Below are 23,759 nucleotides of genomic sequence, written 5' to 3' on the forward strand. Positions count from 1 at the left end.
CTTAACAACTCCACTAGGATGCCTGTACTTCCCAAAGCAGCCCTGAGGAAACGGACATCTCACCTTACACAACCCTTATCTCAGATGGGGGCTCAGATGTGCTTCTCCCAGAGCCAGCCTGTAACTGACTGACACCAATCACTCATCACTAAGACATACATGACCTTTAAAATAGTTAAACCAGAAAAAGATGGTTCTGTTCCAGTACTGAGGGTGCCAAGGTATGTCTGAGTGTGATTTTAAAATTAGTTTTAATTCTTAATTGAACAACACCAAATACCAAAGCCCACCTCAGTTCAAATTACATTTCATTAAATTAATATTGGGGGAAAAAAAAAATCAATTAGGAAACATTAGGAATTTTGAAACAAAACTCCAGCAGTCCTGTAGAAAGGACAGGACTCAAAGGGCTGCCTGAAATGCTGCGAGGACAGAGCAAGCAGCGACAAGAACTGCTGCTATCCATATCCCAGGTGAATTTTCAAGATTTCCAACATCCATTCCAGCCGGTGCCTCATCAGGCAAGCAGGCAGAAAACACAAATTGCAAGACAATTTAATTTTTAAAATCATCCCTTGTCTACACAATAACGTTCATCCTGATATACAGGAATTCCCAAGGGAGGAGCCTTCCACTAGAATATATCCAACTAGTTGTACTCCACAAATATGCCTGATCCATTACTACCCTGTGTTGTAATCCAACTGAACACTTTCTTAGCGGTGAATATACTTCACAAGGGTTAAGAAATTAAACTTCTGCTGAGCTTTAAAAGACAGAGGTATGTTTGTTTCATGAGCTCTTAAGTTACCAACCAACATGTTTCTGTCTCTTGAATGAACTGTAATGTTGCAACACAGGTAACAGAACTGTTTTACATAATATTTTGTTTTATAGCTATTAAGAGACTATTATGAGCTATTTTTATGATACAATCACTAGAGGGAAAAAAATAAATCAAGTTTTTGAAACAAAGTCAGCCTTGCTCTTCAGGACAAAATTAACTCTCAGCACAAATTAAAAGACATGTGAACACAATCAAAATTTCACTCTGCCCACAGGTATATATTGCCAGCTAGTGTAACAGTTAAGATTTGTATTAAGTGAAAGAAGTTTGAAGCTGATAGGTTATTTGCTACATCTGACTTAACACTATGTTTTATTTAAAAAGTTCAGCTATATTAGGAGATGCTATTAATAGTTTTTGTTTGCTTAGACTGAACTCAATTACCAAGTTTTTAATAAGATGTTTCTCAAATGCTTTTAACTGTTAAACAGATAAATGGCTCTTGAATTACTGTGTTTAAATGCACCCAAACAAAATAAAGGCACTTACATTCCCAGTGCTCATATCAGCTTTTGACTCCCCACCTGAGGGAAGAAATATGAGTTCAGAACTTGAATGTCACTATTTTCCTTGTTTTTCCACACAGGTGTTATGAACTACTTACCACCAGGTTGTACTGCTTCAAGAGGATATTTACGAGGCCGTCCCCTTTTCCTTTTCACTATTACAGGCTGATTTTCCTATTAAAAGTAAAGGACAAACAAATTTTAGTTAGTGAAATTGACATTTAGCATTTGAGCAACACAATGCAAAGACTGCTGATAACTGAGTTCTTAATGTGATAATTGAAGTGCTGCTTGTCAGTTAAAAATACAGATGAGGCAGCTTTCACAGGAAGAGACACAGGCTTTTATGAAATCAACTACTATAGCAGTGCCTTCTCCCTTCCCCACAATGCTCTCACAAATGCTGCTGCCTTACCCTATACAAGAATTCCAAATTTTGTATCTTGTCAGCCCCTTTCCTCAGTGCCACACAGCACAGGCTACATCCTGTAACATTTGAGCAGGTGCTATAGTTTAGGCTTTGAAAGACAACTTGAAGTAACAACTACGGTCAGATGTTTAGACTGCAAAATCCCCAATAACAGACTATTACATTTACAAGGAACGAAGATTAAATGCCTCATTCAGCATTTACTGAAGTGTAGCAGTATCTCCCCCCAAAGGGTTCCTAGTGACTCAAGCCTTGAGTGAACAAACAAAACCATATTCTTTTTCTTCCACTTCCAAATCTGAGGCAAAAAAGCAAATGATGAAACCCAACACCTTTACAAGATCAGCAACAATTTTCATCTCTAGGGTTCAGACACTGTGGTGGTCTACAACCACCACTGTAGATTACCAAGTGATAATGTATATCAAAACTGCTAAAAGATCTTATTTTTGTAAAGCCAAGTCATATTTGTTAGTGACTAAACTGTCCACATCAATTACAAGATTCTCAGAGAACATGATCACTATACAATACAACTCTACAGAACTGCTTTTTAGACAATTTTAAGTACCATTAAGTGTATGAAGGGAGTTACACTTCAATAATCAGCCACTGATGCTTTATGGTCTGTCAGTTTATACTTTGTGACAAAGAGCTACATGAGTCTTTGGTACTTAGGGTACCGAACAAATTTCCACAACTATTTCTATGTAGGTGAAGTCACAGTTTTAATATTGCTGTCAACAAAATTTAAAGTAGTTACTGTCAGTGTGAACCTGCACTATCTCAGTTAGTCAATAAAACCACTCACCTCTGGAGAATTTTCATTTAGTTCTAGACAGTGCATTTTATTTTCAGACACTTCCTGTTCAATGGTAAATTCATCTTCACACATGCAAAAAGAAAAAGTTGTATACCTTTGTTTTATTAGGCAAAGAAAAAAGGTACAAGCCCAAACCTCTGCACTGAAAACAATCCCATTCTCTAGCCTAAAACTCCCTAAAACCACTCATCAGATTTCAATACTGTAGATACACCATCTTTATTTATTTTAGTGCAATTCATAAGTCAACTACAACAGTGCAATTTGCATGCTCTTTCCTAGTTGGTTTCTCTACAGAAACAAACAGGATTGATAATGATGAATTTTGATGGTGAATATATAACAGATTTTTACATGAAAGGACAACCCTTGCTTGTGGTCAAAGTTAGGAGAAGTTCTTGTCACATAACCCTGACTGTGCTATTTTTCCATCTACCTGTTTTTTTCCAGGTTTATTTCCAATTAGCTTTCCTACCCAAGGTACATACTGAAGCAGTAATGGAGTGAATGGGTGACAGCACAGCAGAAACTTCAAAACTTCTCTCCCCATTAAAGAACTAAGATTAATGCATTACTTGATAGCAGTAATAGAACAGATATCAACTAGAGAATATATGCAAGTGTTTCCTGGGATCAAGTTCATAATTTCTCTCAAAATCATTCAAATGAAAAGAAAGTAGTCTTTAGCATGGGTTCAGAAAATCTACCATAGTGGGCAGTTTCATTACCTTTTTCTTCTGCAGTACTTTTAGGAGGTGTACTCATTACATCAATTTCTTTGGACACTTCTGCTGTATCACCTGAAATAATGTCCTACATTATTTTGAAACAAAAAAGAAAAGAGAATCTTACTATAAATTAACGATCTTTGTCAGCTACTTACACTAAAAAACCACCACAGCCCAATACACGAGTATTTTACTCATCAAGATTTTGTAATGTCTCTAAAACACTTTGATGCTGAGAAGCTTCATCAAAAATCAGTGGCTATGCCAGTCCCAAAAATTGTCCATGTACTCTTAAAAAAGACATCTATTTTGTCCTGAATTCCTGTTTTGACTTAGCAGGAATCAGGGCAAACCCAGAACTCAGGAGAAGTCCAATACCCTCTTGAGGATCTCAGATCAGTATCAACATGTAGATGCTGAAGTGACCGCACAGCTGGGATCCAGCAAAGCTCCATGCTACTCTAAGCTGCAAACTATTGTGCAAATCTGCCCTTCTCAGTTTCGATTTGATTTGGAGACCCCTACCTTTTTTTGTTTGTTTGTTTGGTTTTTTTTTTAAATTGTCTCCCCCTTGAAAAAGTAACATTTTCTAGTCAGTTATTTTGTATTCAAGACCACGTAAAAGTAGTTTACAGTTAATAATGAAAACATCTCCCAAAATAAACTTCTATAGAAATAAATATTTAGATTTTAATCTTATTTACATTGCAGTTGCAGAACATTAAAAAAAAGAAATTCTTGAAAATACCTTCACGTTATCAGGTTTTGTTTTGGAACACTGACTTTGTTCATCATCTTTTCTGACATCCTGAGCAATCAGCTGGTTGCCTGCAAAACCAAGTAACAACTGAAGTGTCAAAAAAGGTGTCTTCAGCATTTGTCATATTTTTCATGCTGCTTTTATATCAGCTCATCATTACTGAGATTCAAAAGTCTGAAGAGCAGCATCTCACAGAAACAGGAACATAAGTTACTCTAACCACTCTTCGAAAAGAGAAGACAAAACAATTCCAAAAGAGAATTCCATCTTTCTTGTATATTACAGGTGTGGTTTGTTTTGTTAGTTTGTTTTTAAAGATAAGTTCAAAATTGAAATTTGAAAGGTACCACACCAAGAAACAGAATATCAACTTTAACTTCAACTCACCCAGAGACAGAGAAAGCAGTTAATCCTATGGGGGACACTAATGAATATATGACTAATTACTCACTAATCTAATCAAAATTCTTAGAAGAAGAATAAAAACTGTTATAAAAAAATAATATTAATAATTTTACTGGCTTTTTTTCCCCTTAAATTGTTCTGATGGTGAAAAGACAAAAGCAGTTAAAGCCAGAGCTTAAACAGATATTACACAGTCTCAATTATTATGACAGCAAAACATGTAACTTATTTCTAAGTTCACTTCATCTAAATTTAACTTAAAAATGTTTATGCCATTCAGTGGACTGAATTCCTTCTCACTTTTTACTTCTAGACAAATAAAAGGTTACACTAAAACTTAGTTCTTTTTAAATTAAGAGAAGGAAGCATCCAGCCCCAAAATCTATTGAATGTTTAGATTTTCCTCTAATGATCAGCTTCCTTCCCTTTGTTTTATTTTAGAAGGATAAAATCAGTAATTATTCTAAAGATGATACAAAAATTCTTGTTCCCTTACAATTGAAAAAGCTCAAAATATTCTTCTGCGCAGTAATTAAATTTGGTATAATATTTTTTATCAAATATATAAAGTGTAATATTAAAAAACTGTTTTGAGAGGATAAATTGCTTTGAAGTTTGGAATTCCCTATATTCCATTCTTTCCTCCAAAATACCATTTTATGGTCTAACGACAGTAGAACTTCACTTTGCAGCAGAGAAGTTTTGCACAAATTTGTGTAGTTCTGTATTACTTACATTTTTCTTTACCCACTGTTTCTGAAGATTTACATTGTATTCCTCTAGATCTATGTTCTTCAGTTATCTGGGTATCCAAGTTTTCCACCTACATATAAACCACAAAGAAAGGTAACTACTTACCTTCTTTTTTTCCCATAAAGTTTATAAACAGATTGGAGAAACATTTTCCTTCATGCTACTTTCAAGAACAACATGCATTAAAATGTAAAACAGCAGTTTACAAAAGGAATTTATTCCTAGAGCTCAAGTTACATTACTTCTACAGAACAGTACCATGAAAGAATTTCTAACTTGTAGTATTTTCAGAATTTGATCAATATTTTTACTGAAAAAAGTCTCAGAATTAATTAAGTACCCTACTAAGTGTTTTAAAAGCAGTTTATCACAGCAAGTCACTCAAAATATTTGTGGATTTTAAAGGACACTCTCCTACGTGCAGGAACAATTGAAGTATCTCACTAGCAGCAAAAATGTGGCTAACCAGCATTACAATACAGTAATAAACAAATTTACCACTCAAGTTTAAGAAACCACAAACACATTTTCAGCTTCCTAGCTGCATTAAATATCTTGTTTCTGCTCCATAACTAACTTTGCAACTTTCCCAGTTATCCCTTTTATACTTGTCAGTTCCTCTGAAATCACAGCAGACTGCATTAAAACATCATGTTTCTAGTTGTGATCAAAAGCTCCAAGAATAATCCCTACTTTTCTCCCCTCCATGCTTATGGAGGACAAGCAAGCTTATCTTTTCTGCCAGTTAACAGTCTTGAAATAGTCACAGACTGTGGAACAACAATATAAGATTTATTTAGTGGCAAATTTGAAAGAATAATTAGACATCAACCTACACAGCTGCACAGTCTCAATATATACATAGCACACACAAAAATATTATTTTCCTTTAGAGAATATATAATGTAAATAGAAGTAAATGCAAGTATGAAAACAGCAGCACAGAGAATAAATTTAAAAAACAAGAACTTACATGTGAAGCTTCTCTTTCTAAAGCAACATTCCTCTGCAGCAAATCTATTAAAAAACAATTACATCACAATCAGAAAGGCTAAGCAAGAGCAAAGCATCACAGTTATCGTCCACTTCACCTCTCTGACAGGATTCCAGAGAATGTGAAACTATATAAAGCTTACATTTCAGTGTTGGAAAGAAGAGACATCCAATCATTTTCTCTTTAACAAATACACAAACAAAACAAGAGTGTGTATTTCTAATGCACAGGATAACTGATACATAATCACTTTATGACTGAAATACAGGTGATCGAGGGGCTTTCATCTTTGAAACGTATGATGATTTTGACATTTCAAATACAGTTCTATCATTTGAATGAATCAGAATTTCATCCATCAGAACCTTAGATGCTGGATCATGGGATGAAGTAAAATATGACCGAAACTATGCTTTAACATGCTTCCAGAGAAGTAAAGTTTGCATAATTGTACTGATGAGACCTGTGGCTGATAGAGTGTACATAAGGAAACTGTCCAACTGCTAGACTGTACTATAACTCTGACAAACTGGAGCCTTAGCCTTCCATGTCACAAAAATAGGGAAAATAACTATGAGTGCTGATTAATGGTCTGGACTTCTGAAAAAATTCCACAACTTCCAGTGCCTAAAGAGTATCATAAAGAAGTTGCTCTATTGAGCATTCTTAAAATCTGATTAATAAAAGTACTGAATTAATAATTAAAAAAAGCTGCTAAAGCATTCCAAGCAGCTTTCCTTTCAGCTGCAGTAAGAACATAAACCAATAATCCAATAAAAACCTCCTTTTTACATACAGTTTCATACAATTTGTAGGTTATTTCTTCAATCTACATGTTTTAGCAACAATTCTTCCACAGCTATACTGCTGAGTTGCACATCCTTCAATTTTTAAGGCACTGTCAAATGAAGAGCTAGTTCCTACCCACTCAAACAGCAGTGATTTGTTTACATTCCAAAGAATCTTGGACTACTAAACTACTGTGTCTGCTGTTCATACTCCTGACAGGACACACATTTGTCTTTTAAACAACTTCCTTTTACGTACGTTGAGCTGTATGTATATATGCATGCATATATACATGTAAGAGAGATTATTGTGGAGGAGAAAAAGGAAAAAACTCTCTACCAAGAGCTACAAAGCATTATTCTTCAGTCTGTGTCATATCCAACATGATTTACACAACAAATGGATTTTTGTTAAACATTTTACAAGAAACAAGATTATCACAGCTAGTTCAATCTGCACATTTTAAATCTTAAGTACTGTCTGTCTGGGAGACTGAGTGATGGAAAGTGGCACAGTATTACAGGCACTTCAAAGAAACCTCAGAGTACAGAAAAAACTGGTTCAAATTTTAGATTTGCTGTCCTGAAGTCCACATTCTTCTAACCCAGTCTCAGGTTTACATTTTCTTTGTTGTGAATAGAGCATGTCTCTTATCACCCAGATGAATATACACCACCATGAAATCAGTTATGTGAATCTGACCTACCCTGAGAATAAAAAAGAATTCCAGAGTTTTATACCAATGCTCATATCTCAACTTACTCTTACTTTCATCTTCTATTTGGTAAATGGTTATTTTGGTTTGCATGTCTAAAAATTTAGTAGTGAACTTAACAGTGTTTCCTTTCATAGCATATAGGCTGTCAGCTGCAACTTTCCATAAGAGGAGATGCATCTTTAACCTCCCTGGACAATATATGCAGCAGTAACGCTGGTACCTCTTGGAATTCATTTTAGTTCTGCTTGTTACTCCAATAACTGAGGATTAACTCTCACCAGGTAGCGTTGTAAACATCTCTGTAACGCATCTGGAGCACAAACTCCATCAAGATGGACATAAAGCAGGTATTTATTTCTGCTTTAACAGGAAAGCCAAATAACTGCAACACATAATGTGGTTTTGGGACAAATGGATTCTTGTTTTCCTTTGGTCCTGCTTAAGATTAGTTTAATACACGGAAAAGGAATTACTGAGTTGACTAATTGAGATTTCTAGCTAGATGATTACCTATAACTGCTCTTCAAATTTCAGTGGATGGCCACAAATATTTCAAACTTTTGGAGAGCAGAAAAGAAAAAAAAACCCAAAACTTTCTGTAAAGCCTCTGTGACTTGTCATATAGTACTTACAGGGCTTGTCACAACACCCAAAAACCAGGATGTTCTAAATTCATAAGGAAGAAAGACATTCTTTGGGGAATGTTCTGTATCTTTCCTGGGCAAATGTTTTTCAGTATTTATTGATTTTAAATAGAATGTTAGCAGTCTACTTTTTTAAAATCCTAAATGCTCTCCACCTTTCTTTCACCATATTATTGGAAGAAAAGTCTGACCCTCCTTCTTTATCACAAACCAAATTCAAAGCCACCTGAACTCCTAGAAACATTTCAAGAAGACTCCTGAAGGCTTTCTTCAATTTCACTACACATAGTATATAACAAATCTGCAACCCTCCCATCACAACTAGTAGTCTTTTCAGCATGAAAAGTAAGTTACTATCAGTATAAAAATCACCTTTTTGCAATTCTTTAGTAGGAAGATCCACACATCCCTCTTCACTTCTTGCACTTTCAGGTTGTTGTGACTAAATACAAAAATCAAAAGAGACAAGTATAGCAAACATTCAGAACAAGCACATCTCACTCCCCTCCCTCATGTCATGATGAACATCGTCTTATGATCTGCAGAAGTCTTCAAAAGTTTTATTTAGACATCAGTACAAATATTAATAAGGAACACTGTCAGAGTTAAGTCACATTATTGTTCAACAGTGACCTTAAGAGTTAACATTAGTACCAGAGATCAGTTTAAAAAAGCAGATCTCAAGAGAAATCTCATGAAATCAAGGTGCAATGTGAGTTCCAAATACAAGAATATTCTAGAAATGTTCACATACATAGAAAAAATAAAAGAATCTGCAGTGTATAACAAAGAACAACGAACTCTTTTCAACTTGTGTTTTGGGCAGATTGGTTTGCTTGTTTTAAAAAAAACAAACAATCAGGTTGCAGATCAGCTCTGAGTTATTGCTGCATGGATAATGCTGTATGGAGCTAAGTGTATTTAAGTCTGATCTGGACACTGTAAATTCAGCTACAGTTCCATATTACTTGGCTGTACTGACTCTAGAACCATGTTACGCTGGTAAACAGTACAGCTGTTTGCAGGTGGAACTCAAGTCTAATCGATAAATCCCACCAGACTGAAGTTGACTGGGATTTTCCTGAAGTGCATCCCAGGCATCAAAACCGTGCTTCAGAAATACTCAACTGGTCTAACAAGAACCTGCTGCCAGAAGCCCTGTGGAGACTCACCCTTTCATAAATGCTTGGGAGTCTCTGAACCATGTTATGCCTCAAAAAGCATATTTTTAGAGTTTGGCAAGATATGAATATATGGAGACACTTCTGTATCTGCATGAAGAATTAACCCTTGTGGAATCCTGGCTATTATGGATCACAGCCCAGACAAACAAACAGACTCAGTTTTGGTCTTCCAGAAGCTGTAGGTGACCATGAGCCCCAACACCCTGGATTATGCAGGGTGCCCCACTCTTCTGCAACAGCAGATAACGGGGTTGTAGTTATCAGAAAGGAACAGCAGCAAGTGTTCCTCAAACACAGAGAATGGCAAGGAATTGATGCAATGAGATGAAATGAACAGCAGTGTGTGTTTACTGCTTCAAAGAACTAAACTAATATCTCCCAGCTGTAAGAGCCTGGGCGTGTATGACTGTTTTACAAGCACTATCACAGGTAACATGCACACAGTACAACCAATTTTTAAAAAAAGCAAACTTGGATGTTGTGGTCACAGAAGGAGCATGGTTGAGGGAGGTAATTAGTTCCAACACAGAAGAACATGGACAGCCCACAATTTAAATGCCAGCTGCCTAGAAAAGTACAGCTGAATAATCTGAAAAATGGCTCCTTCGAAGTTTTGCACTTCAAATGCCATTTTTGCTGCACAAAAATCAAAAGGTACAGTAAGAAACCATAGAACGATGTATAATAATACAAGAAACAGCAGCGTAAAAATTTTCAAAATAATAAATACCTTGTCCGTTCTCAAGTTATTTTGAATTCTAGTTCTTCTTCCAACTTTGGTAAAGCTGCATTATTGCCTAATGAAATACAAAATATGTTAAAATTATCAGGTTACATTATGCTGTGTTTATCACATGCTACAGTAGAATGCTATTTCTCAGTACCACCTCATGAATACAGCACATGAATTTAAACCCTTCCTGTAGACAGGGGAAACAATAGCAAGTCTGTTTGCAGGAAAACAGCTCAATAAAACTCCGAATTGGCATCTGCAAGAACACAAGTACTTCTATGTTTTCCTTAAATACAAAAGGCTTGGAAAATATGGGCTATTCAGGATTTACCACAGCGTGTTTATGAATTCTGACTTTGGTTTTTTTTCTTTGCTTTTCCTTTAAAAAGAAACTGTCAACAGCTTTGTCAGACCAAATAATAAAACAGTAAACTACCTCTATATTCATGAATGAAGAGCCAAGAGCTAATAGTAAAGATAATATTTTGCTGTGACAGTTAGATCTAAATCCATAAGCTCTAGAACCATAACCTCTGAAATCCTCCAATTTCTATAGAGACTGAAAAAACTCAGTAGCTCCTGTTAGAATCAATATAATTTCAGAAATATCTTAACCCCCCACCCATTTCATTCCCCAGGGGAACAGCTGTATGTTTATAACATCTGAAACACAGGCCATGGCAGACAGCATCTTCACATGACTTCTACAGCCTTTTTTGAAACCTACTTCAGAAGCCTGTTTATACAGCTTTTCCTAAACAAAAAGAAACAGTTATAACATGACAATTCACCAGTGACGCACGTGAAGTGATTAAGCTGTGGTTGCAATGCACAGAATGAGTACCACTACCCCTGGTACTTACAGAAGGTACTTCAATGGACAGCAAGGATTGAGGGAAGCACTGAGACAGAAATACTTTACTGTGTGGCAGTTTACACTGTCAGGGGTCACACTTATCTCTTGTGTAAACACCAAAAAACATTTTTTAAATTTACTACATGAGCCTCTTTCCCCAACAAATTCATAAGATCCCAAAACCTGCAGAGAGAGCTTTCTCAAGCCGAACATCATTAAAACTACAGAAAAAAAGCCAATTTTTGAGAAACTGGACCTAAACTCAAGTTATAAAATGGTTTTGAAATAATAGGAATGACAGACATGAGAAGGAAAAGGCTTTACATGTAGAACTTGATCAGCACCATTCCACCTCCTATAGTAGAAACAGATTATTCTAGTATTTTTCTACAGTTTAATTTCTCCAAAATTTATAATGAAGTCATAATCATGACTGTGGCATCTACAGAATTTATTAATTTTCATAAACTTGGCGCTTCAGCTACTCTGGAGAGTTAAAGAGGAGAAAGGTTGAAAATAGCAGGATGTTTATTATACGGTATTTTAGGAACTAGCAACCATGCAAGTTCATTTCAAATGTTAGCTTCCAGAAAAATGGATCTGGATATACAATATAATATCCTTAATGCATATGTTACAGTAAGTTTTCTATTTAAAATAGACATCTATTATCATTGTTCACTTAAAGTACTTGTCTAGGATAACTGTCTGATTCCTTTGTAACCTGAAGGAAGTGTATTAAAAAGACAAAATTCAGTGTAAGACAATGAATTTGAACATGACCGTTAAATAACCATCCAGAGAAAATCTGCAGTTATCATTATAGATGGTCACTCTTAACCTTCAAAATTGCTACAAAGTTACATTTCTAAAATGAACATACCTCTAAATGAAATGCATCCTCTTTCCTAAAAAACATTTTTGAATTTCACAACACATTAGTAACAAACCCACCTATAGCTCCACAAAAATTAACTTCTTGCAAACTACTTCATATATTCGCTCACAATTTTAAGTTGATGTATTTTAGTAATTTCTTTGCACTCTAATAATGTTTTCCAACACAACTCAGATAATTGTGTTCAGTCTGTACTCCCAGAATCATGTGCTTATTTAAATATTTGTCACCAATTCTTATATAATTAATAGCTATTTTGCAAACAACAAAGCAATGAGGTATACTTGAACAGTGCAAGTTACTTCTAACTATAATAATGGTAAAATGCATCTACATATGACAGCTTTTAAACCAAAGAATGTAAAAAAAAAAGAATCCTCACCTGCATTACTTTTTTGAAAAGTAATTTCAGTGCCAGTATCATCTAATTTGACCAAGTTCGTTTTATCACCACTGCCACATGGTTCTTCTACATGTAACAAAGGGAGGCCACTTTTTTGCCCTAATTCTGCTTCTATTGTTACTTCACCACTGTTGGTGTTTACAGTCACTTCATTTGCAGAAACTAAGGAAAGAGCCTGTGCCTTAGGCAGGGAAGTCCTTATTTCAGAAAAGTCACTTTCTAAAAGCAAGTTTGAGTTCAATTTACAGTTTACATTCTTTAGAGTTTCACTCTCTACCCCTGTTTCTGAAATCACAGAAGAGGGTTCTGATGTAACATCCCCGTGCAAAACATCTTCAGCTTGCTCACCGTCCTCACGTGCCTCTGAGGAAGGACTCTCAGCAGTCTCTGTACTAATCTCCACACAAAGGGCTTCATCTACACTCATGAGGTTCACTGAATTTTCATCAGTTTCTGTTGTTTCACTCTCTACTGTGGTCTGAGGCGCTTCTGACTCTGCACCCACACCACTCTCATTCGTCTCACTCTCCCCACCAACGGCAAGCAAAGAATTCCTGCTGGGAGTTCTACAGGCCTCCTCTGGGGCTGTAGTTGATAGGATGCATTCAATCTGGTTAGCAGTATTAAAAATTTCTTCACTCTTGTCTTTTACTTCTGTACTCTCACCAGCAAGCTGACTTTCTTCTATGACTGTAAAAGTGAAGAGACTATCACATTCTTCCATTGTGCTCAGGGTGATCACTGCCCCCTCCTCCTTATCTCCTTCACTTGAAGCAGCGTGTTGATCTTCATTGTCGGTGGCGACCCTCAGCACAGGAGCTCCACATTCTCCCACAAAAATCACAGAACCTTTGTTTTTCCCCTCTGCATCAAAAGCAGCTAGTCCAAACTGTTCATCTACAGTTGCAGTGGTCTCCACAATCTTACATTCCTCTGACGCATTTGGAGAAAGAATGGCATCTTCATCTCGTTCTGCTACAATGAGCTGACTTTCAGCTTGCGGTGCTGCACTGATCAGGACTATCTCACATTCTTCTGTCATGCTTGTAGTGATCATAGCAGCTTCGTATCTTCCTTCTGTTTCTGAAGTAGCGAGTTTGTTTTCATCTTGCATAGCTGCACTTGATATAGGAGCTTCATAACATTCTGTTGTACTCGTAGAGATGATTACTGTTTCATTTTTTGACTCTGTGTCTGACAGGTGTTGAATCGCCTCTTCTGTGACTTCACCTGACATAACGATTACCTGTTCTTCCATAACACTTGTGGAAATCATAGCACACTCATCTTTTTCTTCCTTACCACTAGCAGTTGGATGACTTTCATCATCATCATCATCATCTCCTCCTGTACTGGATTCACTAGGCATGGGAACCTCATATATTTCCATATCTACAGAAACCATAGCATTCTCATTTATTTCTTCTGTTTTCACAGAGGGGAGCTGACCATCATATTCAACAGCTGCACTTGACATAGGAGCCTCAAATTCCTCCACAATACTGGTGGAAATCATAGTGCACTCATCTTTCTCCTGCTTACTGCTTTTAAAAGTATGCACACACTCTCTAAGCTCTGTAGCTGTACTGGGCATAGGCACCTCTGTGTCTTCAGGGTCTATTAAGATCGTAGAGCTTTCCCCACTTTCATTTGCTCTTGCAATAGCAAGTGGACCTTCTTCAGCATCCACTGCTGAATGTAAGGGAGCATCTTCCACTGTACTAGTAGAGATGATATCACCTTTTACTTTTACTTCTCTGTCACCAGAAATAACAGAAGTCTCATCTTCCTTTGGCCCTGCACTACTTATAGAGGCATCAAGCCCTCTGCTGTCAAAGGAAGTCATGGCATTCTCATGTTTGTCTTCAGCACCAAACTGGGCCTTATCTTGCATGGCCATAGCACTCGTCATGGGACCTTCACATTCCTCAGCAACTAAGGGAAGTAAGGTACCTTCATGCTTTGCTGTATGCGCTGCCAAGGCACCCTCATCTGCAGCACCTGCACTTGTTACGCTGCTTTCAACAATCCCCTTATCATTTTTACAGTTCATGCCAGAATTGGCTTCTTCCTCTGCACTTGTCATGCTGTCAACAGTAAGCTTATTTGTATTTGTGCCAGCCACTCCAGATTCAGCTTCCATTTGTTCAGCAACTACGCAGATAATGGAACTTTCACCTTCATCTGCACCTATACAAAGCAGTGCATTTTCACTTTCCATTCCTGTACAAGTAGAAGCATGCTCATTTTCTTCATTTCCTCTTCCCGTACTGGTCACAATGTCCTCACCCTCTTCATCCTCTTCTTTTGAGCCCGTACTAGTCACAAAACCCTCATCATCACATAGTCCTACACTAACTGTAGTGATATTCTCTTCTTCCTTTTGCCCTTAAACTGTCCATTAGACTTTCACATTTTTCAGCTTCTAAACAAACTGCAAATCCCTCATTGCTGTCTTCCAGCCCTGTGCAGACTACTGAAATTTCAGCATCATCTTCTGGAGTTATGCCTGTGCTGGTCACTGTGCTTTCACCATTTACAGTATCCTCCGATTTGTCACCACGAGTTCCAGTAGTGGCACTGTTGTTTGTGACCATTGGAATACTTGCACCAGTTACAGCACTTTCTCCTTGGGTATCTGTACCACTCACAGAGCAGATGATGAAGTTATTACCTCTTTCTTCTGCACCTGTGCAAGTCACAGTACCTTCGTGTTCTTTCACTTGGCCAGCTCTCACACTGCCCCTAAATTCACCTGAACTGTCACCACTGGTTGACCCTTCACCTGCTTCTGTTCCTGCACTAGTTACAGCTCCATCGCTCTCCACTTCACCTAAGCAGGATACAGAACTTTCAAGTTTGCCTGCATCTACACAAGTTGAGGTCTTTCGTTCTTCTTCAGAGCCTGCACTAGTCACGGCATCATCTTTTTCTTCTGCTCCAGCACTATTCACAGCGTCTTCAATTTCTACTCCACTTGCATTGACTGAATCCTTATCACTTTCTTCTGCATCAACCATGGCACAGTCACCATTTTGTTCTCCTTCTGTGCTTGTTAGAAAACTTTCACTTTCTGCTATTCCTTCAGTGACAACACTGCCACCACCTTCTTCAGCTGCTGCAACAGTACAGTCACCAGCATCTGCTCCTGTGATGAAACTGCAGCCCTCACTACTTTTTACCCATATGCCTGCTGTAAAACCTTCATCAGCCTCTATGCTTGTGCAGATTTCTGCCACCTCACTTTCCCCTGAGCAAGTGATTGTAGCATCACTGCCCTTTTCAGAATGTGATGCACCCTCAGTTCTTTCTTCTGTACTGGTCGCCATTGCAGTGCTCTCAATGATCTTTTCTGTGCTAGTTCCTATCACAGTAGCTGGAGTTGTTTGTAGGCTGCTGGGTTTACTACTTCCAGCACTGGTACCTACTCCATTGTTTTCATTTTTGTCTTCCACGCCAACCAGACTATTCCCTTCCTGTCCATTGGTTGTAACAGAGTCTTTGACAGTTTCCTCAGGAACTCCTTCAGGCACTAACACAGAGGAAGACTGTATCAGATCATCACTGTCATGCACCTCATTATTTTCCACATTTTTCATCATTGTGCTTCTTTCTCCCTTTGTGGAAGGATCTCTATTCAAGCGTTCTCTTTCTTTTCTTCTAAGGGGAAGTTCTTTTGTTGTTACATCTCCACAATGTTCAGTTATGTCAGACATCAAGTTTTCCTCCTTTATTTTCAACTCCCTGTCCTGAGAGCTTTCTGACTTTGCTGCTTCATTATAATCTTCTTGACTAAGTAACCCAGTTGTACTGTCTTCCATTGCCTCTTTATCCGGCTGGGACACCTTGTTATCTTTTCCTATACTGTTTGTCATGGTGTTGTCACCATCATCTATCATGACAGAACTTGGCACGGCACTATCTTGCTCCATGCGCACAACTTGCGCTCCATCATTTTTCAAAGTGTAAGTGTCTTTCAATAAAGAAGTCTCACCAGAATTATGGCATTCTTTAGACATACTACCTAAGGAATCTGTAAAATCTGAGATATCCATATCCATGGACTTTGCATCAGCAGCATCTACTCTGGAAGAATTAATTGCTAAACGAACATCATCTGAATTAGAATTTAGCACAGTTTTTGAATTCTTTGGTCTTCTGCTCTCTTTTGAAGCTTGATCTTTACTGGGCACATTGCGTAAGATTCTACCACTTGTTTCATACCCAACACTCCTTTTAGAAGCCCCTTTTTTACTGGGTCCTTGATCCATGGAAGTTTGTTTGGACAAAGTTTCTAAGGCACCAACTTGTTTATTAGTAATAGCTTCTTGTTCAGTAGTTTTTTCAGCTGCGGGCAGAAATTGTGATTCACGGGTTTCAGGATCTGCCAAGTTGTGTTTTATTCTCTTATTTGAAGTAGAGCGAGATACTCTTTCTTTTGCTGCATTCTTGACATCTGCGGCTTGGACCGAGTTTTGAATGTTTTTTCCTTCGATGTTGGATGTTTGCTGTAATTTTGTTTGTTTCAAATCCAGTTCCATCAGCTCTTCTGCATGAGCAGAATCATTATTTATAGTTGCCTTTTGAGGGGCTGGAGCCTGGTTGCTTTCAGTTGTGCTGGTTGACTGCATTTCCTCCTTAAGTAAATCTTGGTTTGATGTACTGCCTTTTCTGTTTTCACAGGATACCTTCCTGCTTTGTTTTTTATCCATTGCTACAGTGACATTCAATACCTTTTCATGCCCACTGTCCACTTCTTTAGTACCTTTATCTTCTGATTTGACGCTCTCTTCCTTCTTCTTTATTTCCTTGTTGCTATGCTTTAAGTTTCTGCTTTTGTGACCTTCAGCAGAGAACCTTCTTTCTAGCTTGGAATTACTTACATCTTTATCACCTCTAGATTTTTCTTTTACGGATCCCTTTTCTCCAGAATGTAGCTTCACTCTGTGACTTAAGTCTTTTTGTGATCCCTGAGTTGACTGTGTGCCACTCACAAGCTCAGACTCGGCACCACTCTCCTCAAACCCTTTGTCTTCGTTCTTGGATTTGTGTTGTTTATCCGAATCACCGTCTTCCAGGTTCTTATCTTTGTCTACTTTCTGTCCAGTCTCTTGTTTTGTTAAATTTTCCTGTAATTCTGTTTCAGATACTTTGACTTGTTTACTATGACTCTTTGACTTTGACTTAAACAAAATCTTGTCTTCTACAAGGCTCTTGGATCTCCGTCTATCTTTATGAACACCATCTTCATGTTTTAAATTACAATCAGAGTTAGTTGATTCTACGTCATGTTTATCTTCTGAGTAGCTTTCGCTCCTTCTGTGTGATGCAGAAGCAAGTTGCTTTGAGGCACTTAGGAAATCCTTTTGTGGTTTAGAATCACTCAGGGACCTTTTGGTTTTGCATTCTGCTCTTGATTTTTCTGTTGAGAGATGTCTGTCTTTTTTATTTTCTTTCCGCAGCAATTCTTCAGCTTTTAGGGTTGATTCAGAAGTGGTTTTCCCATCTTTTCCTGTTACTGATACTTTCCGTTCACTTCGGTGTTTACTTTTCCTTTCAGATTTGTCATCTGAGGAAACCTTTACTTGTTGATTATGTTTCTGGTCACTATCCTCTCCTTTCAAATTTCTCTCAGATGAATGGAGTTCAACATCTTCATTTGATTTATGGATACCATCTCCTTTATGTTTGTGCTTTAAAGAAAGTTTATCTTCTAAAGCAGTTCTTTCCTTTTCATTTTTCTCTCTGTAAGACTTGGCTTCTTTTTTGGCAGCATTTCTTGTATGTTGAATTTCTATGTCAGTATCTTTTTTGGGGTGTTTTTCATTTTTAGATATGGATTTCTGCTTCTGTGGTTCTTCACTATTGACTTCTGCTCTATCCGACTGTCTTTTTGGATCCCTTGTTTCACTGTCCTGCTGGGCTCCTTCGGCCTGAAGAGGAGTGGAGGGTTTTCTTCTATGTTCTTTTTCTGCTTTAGAATCACTTTTGCTTTCCTCAGTTGAATGCCCCCACTCTGAAAGTCTTCTAAGTTGTTTAGGTGTTTCACTTTTCCCATGATTATGTTTCAGTTCTTTGGAAGAATTTTTTTCACAAGTCTGCAAAAGAGATTTTTTTATATATGTAAGTAAATGTTACACAGTTCCTTCACTATGTGACCGAACAGAACTGTTAAGGACAAACTCTCTATAAAACCAGTACACCAGAGGATACACTTAACAGTGTAATAAAAAAATCACCTAAAATATAGTTATTACAAAAATGAATCTTGCCATTTTCATTTCAACTATCTGTCATTGTGGAAAAATCCAAAGGAAGAGAAGTTAACCCTAAGCAGACTGTCTGAACTTTATTATCTTTTCTTTATAAGATGATTTTTCTTTCTAAAATGATTTAAACAGATCTTTAAATGGACAATCACAATTTCAAGTACTCCGTAAGTTAAACAGCCATTATGCTGTTAAAACAAAACCATAACTAAAAAAATCAAAACTAAACACACCAAAACCTACAAAAGACAAATCTAGATTTCTATTTGAACTTCCAACTGCTACCTGTTTTTTATTTAAATAATGTTGTAAATAGCAATTCTTGGATAAAAGTTCTCCTTCTTTTAGCATTTGGACCACAATCAATTTAACTTTCCAGTGAGAAGTTTAAATTGATCAAGCTCCTGCTCTTTTTTAAAACCCAATCTACATTACAGATTAGGGTTTAAAACTCATCTTATGTTCTACTACAACATGCATCAGCACTGAATCACAGACCATGTATTTCAGTGGGTACTGGAATTCAGAAAGCACTACTACAGCAATGTCAGACCACTAATACAACTGAAAGAACTCTCAGGGAAAAAGTAATTAATGAGAATGAATGCACTTACATGGAGTTTAGTTTGGACATATGTAAAAGTGCTATTACAATTAAAAAGGAAGACCATTAAGTTTATATTTGAGAGAGACATACCTCATTTGTCTTTTGCACTTCTTTAGAATCTTCTTCAGAGGGCTCATATTTCTTTCTGCAGCCATCTTCAGCAAGCCTGAAACATGTATTTGGACAATTTAATAAAGGAAAATTGCTATCAGCCTAACATTAGTTTATAAACTTTCTGCTTTCAAAGCTGAAGCCAAGAGAAAAATGCCTACTAAAAATATGGAAACAGAACTTTATCACCCAACTTCTGACTAATCAATTTGCCCAGGTCTTTTTCTCTTGTAAAATTATGTGTATCAACTTACAATATATTCTCTGGATATCAGTGCTTTAAAGCAGTATGACAATATTAGTACTGCAGTACTGCAGATGCACAAGCATGTAAAAGCTCTCTAATCTCATACGTTTATTACCATTCTGTGTATGAAAAGCCAATAAAGACTGCTACTGTAGTCTGAGTTGCAATATATTTAAGCAGCCACAATTTGATTTTCTGCCTGAACTTCATGTTTATTAGTATAAGCATGTAACAAAATTAGTATCTAAAACTAATATCTAAAATTCTAATAGAGAACTGTAAAGTCAATAAGGGTAAGCACAGACTTGCAATCTGCAAAAATGAATATTCAAGACCTTAATTCCTTTTGAGAAAATACATAAATACCTTGAATCTCTTTTTCTTTTTCTGCTCAAGGCCACTTTTTTTTCTAAAAATTTCTGTTCTTTAAGCACATCTTTAATGCTGGTACCAGTAGCTTTTGACTCCAGACTTTTTGATGAAGGTTCTTCTGAGTGCAAGCCACTTTTTCCTAAAATAATACACAAGTGGGGAAATACATATGCATGTCATTATATTACTGTTTCACCTATAAACATGAGTGAAAGCAGTACAGAGAATAATAATGTGTTGCAGAGAAAACCAGTGTCTGTAGGTATTCACTGAGTTTAAGTAGTGCAATGATATATGAAAAAGTGGAGATGACATTTCATATTAATAATTTGCTTTATAGATTTTTCTTTTACATCACTGTTTAAACACTGTGTTATTAAGGGAAGGAAATGACTACAGACCTATGACCATTATTAAAAGTTGTAAGTTTTCTTTCTAGAGAGTAAGTTAGAAGAGGGTGGTGGGGACTAATCACACCTTTACTTCTCATACCTTTAGCATTTTGATTTCCAGTTTTTAGGGATTTTGTTTTTTCCGCAGCCTTCTGTTTGCGTTTTTCTTCAAGTCTCTCTCTGTTAATTTGTCTTCTTAGGAGTCTCTCTTCTTTTTCTTTGGCCTAGAGATACAAAACCAAGGAAAACAATAATTATCATTAGGTCAAAGAGCATTCTTTGATTACAAATATAAGTTTAAACACCACAGAAAACAGAGCAGGGTAGTTTGTGATGTGAAATTAGCTGAGTTCCAAGTTTCATTGCTGCTTAACACTGCAGACTGAGGCTATGAGGATTCCTCAAAAAACATACACTATTTTTAATTATATAAAGTATATAATATATATAATACACACATAATATATATATGTACTAAGTATATATTATATACACACTACCATAAATATATTACATATATATTTACCTGGCCAAAGGAGAAAATCTAAAAGAACCGCTGCCCCCTCTTCTGCGTGTTGGTCCTTCTTCCACAGAACAGAATGCACACGCTTAAATCTCCATTCTCAGTGGCTGCAGACTCGCTACAGTTGGTGTAATGAAGTAGCCTGCAGTACTCAACATAAGCCTGACCTACTCAACATCCCACTGAAGGAAGAGTACAGGTAGATATGGGCTACTTTGTCCACCCAAATTTTCATTATATATGTTAAATCTACTGAAGACCAGATTTTTCATAAGTGCAGCAGTTCTTACTCTCACTCAGTTGAGAAAGAATTCACCTATTGTGATTCTGTGAAGACCCTGCATGTAATTAGTAAATGCTCTGTCAACATCAAAAGACAGTTTATTTTGGAAGAGGGGAAAGACAGAGAAAAGTGTGTCATTGCTTTCACCACCAGAAACCTTCAAACTATAACCAGCAGTGCAGAGCACTGTGCTGCAGAGCAGATTGTGCCATTCTGACAGACACCTGAAGAAAGGGTAGGTGTAACACAAGGGAAAAAAAACCCACAGTGAGAAGGAACAGAAGACTCCACAGCTCCCCCTCACAAACTGCCACCAAATCAGAAGTGGAAATTCTGCTCTACAAAGAGCGGTAACAAACTGCACACTTACAATGGACTGACGGAGCTGTTCCACAGTTCGTTCATCATCAGAGTCACTGAAGTATTTGGAGTACAGGAAAGGTTTGTGAACGTACGCGTTGCGAACAGGCTTGGCTTTCCCATCGCTCAGCTCGTTAGCGTGAGGCTTCGTCTTACTTTGACCCTTTTTCTCCTCTTCATCTAAAGTGAGATGTAAAGATATATAGTGAGAGTAGAGATATATTGATGAATTGGGGCAGTGCTTTCAACACAACTTTTGAGGAGGCAAAGCTACTCAAAATGTATTAACAATTATTTACTCTAAAAACATAAACAGTTAAAAATGAAACTCTACCATCAAAATATCACTAGATTGTGAAAATAAATGAAAGGTGCATTCATGTGTTTGTGTACATTGAGCCAAAAACTTGCAAGACACAAACCCCACAATAAACTGGGCTTGTAATGCCATTGCCCTTTTACATACAGTATTTTGTAGTTAACTACATACAAGAAGTCAGAATGTAATTTCTGCTATTTATTAAATTACACTTCTTCCTATGTAACAAAAAAATGGTACAGTACCTGAATACCTAAACACTATACAGGTTTACTGAAATACATAAACAAAACACACTATTGTTTACACTCATGTAAGTATTAATCAAGTATAAATAAATTTATTTCCGTTTTATCAGGTTTATTAGAAATAGTGCAAAACCACTTGTGCTCCATACTGTACAGATTATTTCTATTCCTGAAACATACTTAAGGCTTGGGACCTTTTCACAAATATGCAGTCATAACTGAGCAACATCTGTCATGTTTCAAGGTAAGAGCAAAGCCAGAGAATATGCAAGTAATTCAGTAATTCATTCTTAGAGGAGAAAAGGCAAGTTGTGAGCATACTAGAGAGAATTCATTCAGGTACTAAGGCACTCTGCATTATAAAGTGGAAAGTCTTACTAACTGCAGAGGCCACGTCTGCAAAAATCAGAGTCTGAGGTCTGTACTAGACAAGGGGAACACAAAAAGGTAACCCAGTCAGCCAAATGATTTGGTGTTTCTGAATTTTTAAGGCTAGATCCATTACTGTTCCTTCTACTGTGGTCAAATAGAATTTGGACATTCCTGCAATCCTAAAGCTCTAAAACCAACCTGATCTGCAAAGCCAGCTACAACCACTACCCCAAGGTCACAAAGCATTCCAATATTACATCAAGTTCTTGGCAGCATGGTGGGGAAAAAGACCCAGAGAGTGACATATTCACCATTAAGTGCTTTTGTCATCCATGGAATACCGTAGCATAAATAAGATTTACAACGTTTAAGAATATACCAAACTATTACAAAATGTTCAAAAACTTAATGCACTACCTGTCTTTTTCAATTGCACACATACTATCCATTCCACAGTCAAATTCCTTCTCACACCTAAGTACACTAAAACATACTGCAAACCCTCACATCTATGATATGATGCACTCAACAAAAGCATTACATATGCCTTTCTTGTTGCTTAACAATCTAATTATTTTACCACCTGATGTGATCTCCCCCTCTTCAGTACTGTCAGAAAGTACAGGCTCCTCTTCACTCTCTTCTTCAAAGGAAGAAAGGTCACTGGTATGGACAGAGCTGACTGTGATGTCACTGAGTACATCCATATCTGAATCTATGAATGAATTTTCTTGCAAAGGAAAAAATAGAAACAAAGAGCTGTAATGCAGCACACTGTATTTGTGAAACTTTTTTTAATCAAAACAGCAATTTTATCACCAAGAACAACACTGTCTTAAGAACTAGGAATAAGAAAACAAAATTATAACACCTTAATTAAATGTTATTAGGTTAACTCTAGTTTACTCAAAACAAGAATTACCCTGAGGTACAACTATAAACTTTAAAACGAAGACTGGAATTGTTAAGACAACTGGTCAGATTAAGGCACATGATCAATCACACACTTGAGGAATCAAAGCTCATCTGATTCCTTATTCTGGTGCCTCAGTTAAGAGATATGGACAAGCCCAACTGTGGTTAGCAATACAAATTTATCAGAAAACTTACATTCCAAATATACTTCTAATTCAACTCCTGAATACACTTAAAAAACCCACCTCATATTCATATTTTGAGGAAGAG

At 36.9% G+C, this 23,759-nt stretch overlaps 1 protein-coding gene across 1 annotated transcript in view; it reads right to left on the reverse strand.

The window, feature by feature from the left end:
- BOD1L1 (biorientation of chromosomes in cell division 1 like 1) overlaps nt 1-23,759 on the reverse strand; it is a 36,152-nt gene that overhangs the window by 8,378 nt on the left and 4,015 nt on the right. The window contains 17 exon segments of the mRNA XM_050338132.1: nt 1,337-1,371; nt 1,452-1,527; nt 2,595-2,668; nt 3,335-3,419; nt 4,083-4,162; nt 5,235-5,322; nt 6,226-6,269; nt 8,770-8,839; nt 10,312-10,334; nt 10,337-10,378; nt 12,451-14,854; nt 14,856-18,569; nt 19,438-19,513; nt 20,072-20,216; nt 20,570-20,693; nt 21,646-21,815; nt 23,158-23,304. Coding sequence (XP_050194089.1) covers nt 1,337-1,371; nt 1,452-1,527; nt 2,595-2,668; nt 3,335-3,419; nt 4,083-4,162; nt 5,235-5,322; nt 6,226-6,269; nt 8,770-8,839; nt 10,312-10,334; nt 10,337-10,378; nt 12,451-14,854; nt 14,856-18,569; nt 19,438-19,513; nt 20,072-20,216; nt 20,570-20,693; nt 21,646-21,815; nt 23,158-23,304 — 7,397 coding nt within the window.

Source organism: Myiozetetes cayanensis, unplaced genomic scaffold (assembly GCF_022539395.1).
Source record: "Myiozetetes cayanensis isolate MyiCay16 unplaced genomic scaffold, myiCay2020 scf7, whole genome shotgun sequence".
In the NCBI taxonomy this organism is placed as follows: domain Eukaryota; kingdom Metazoa; phylum Chordata; class Aves; order Passeriformes; family Tyrannidae; genus Myiozetetes; species Myiozetetes cayanensis.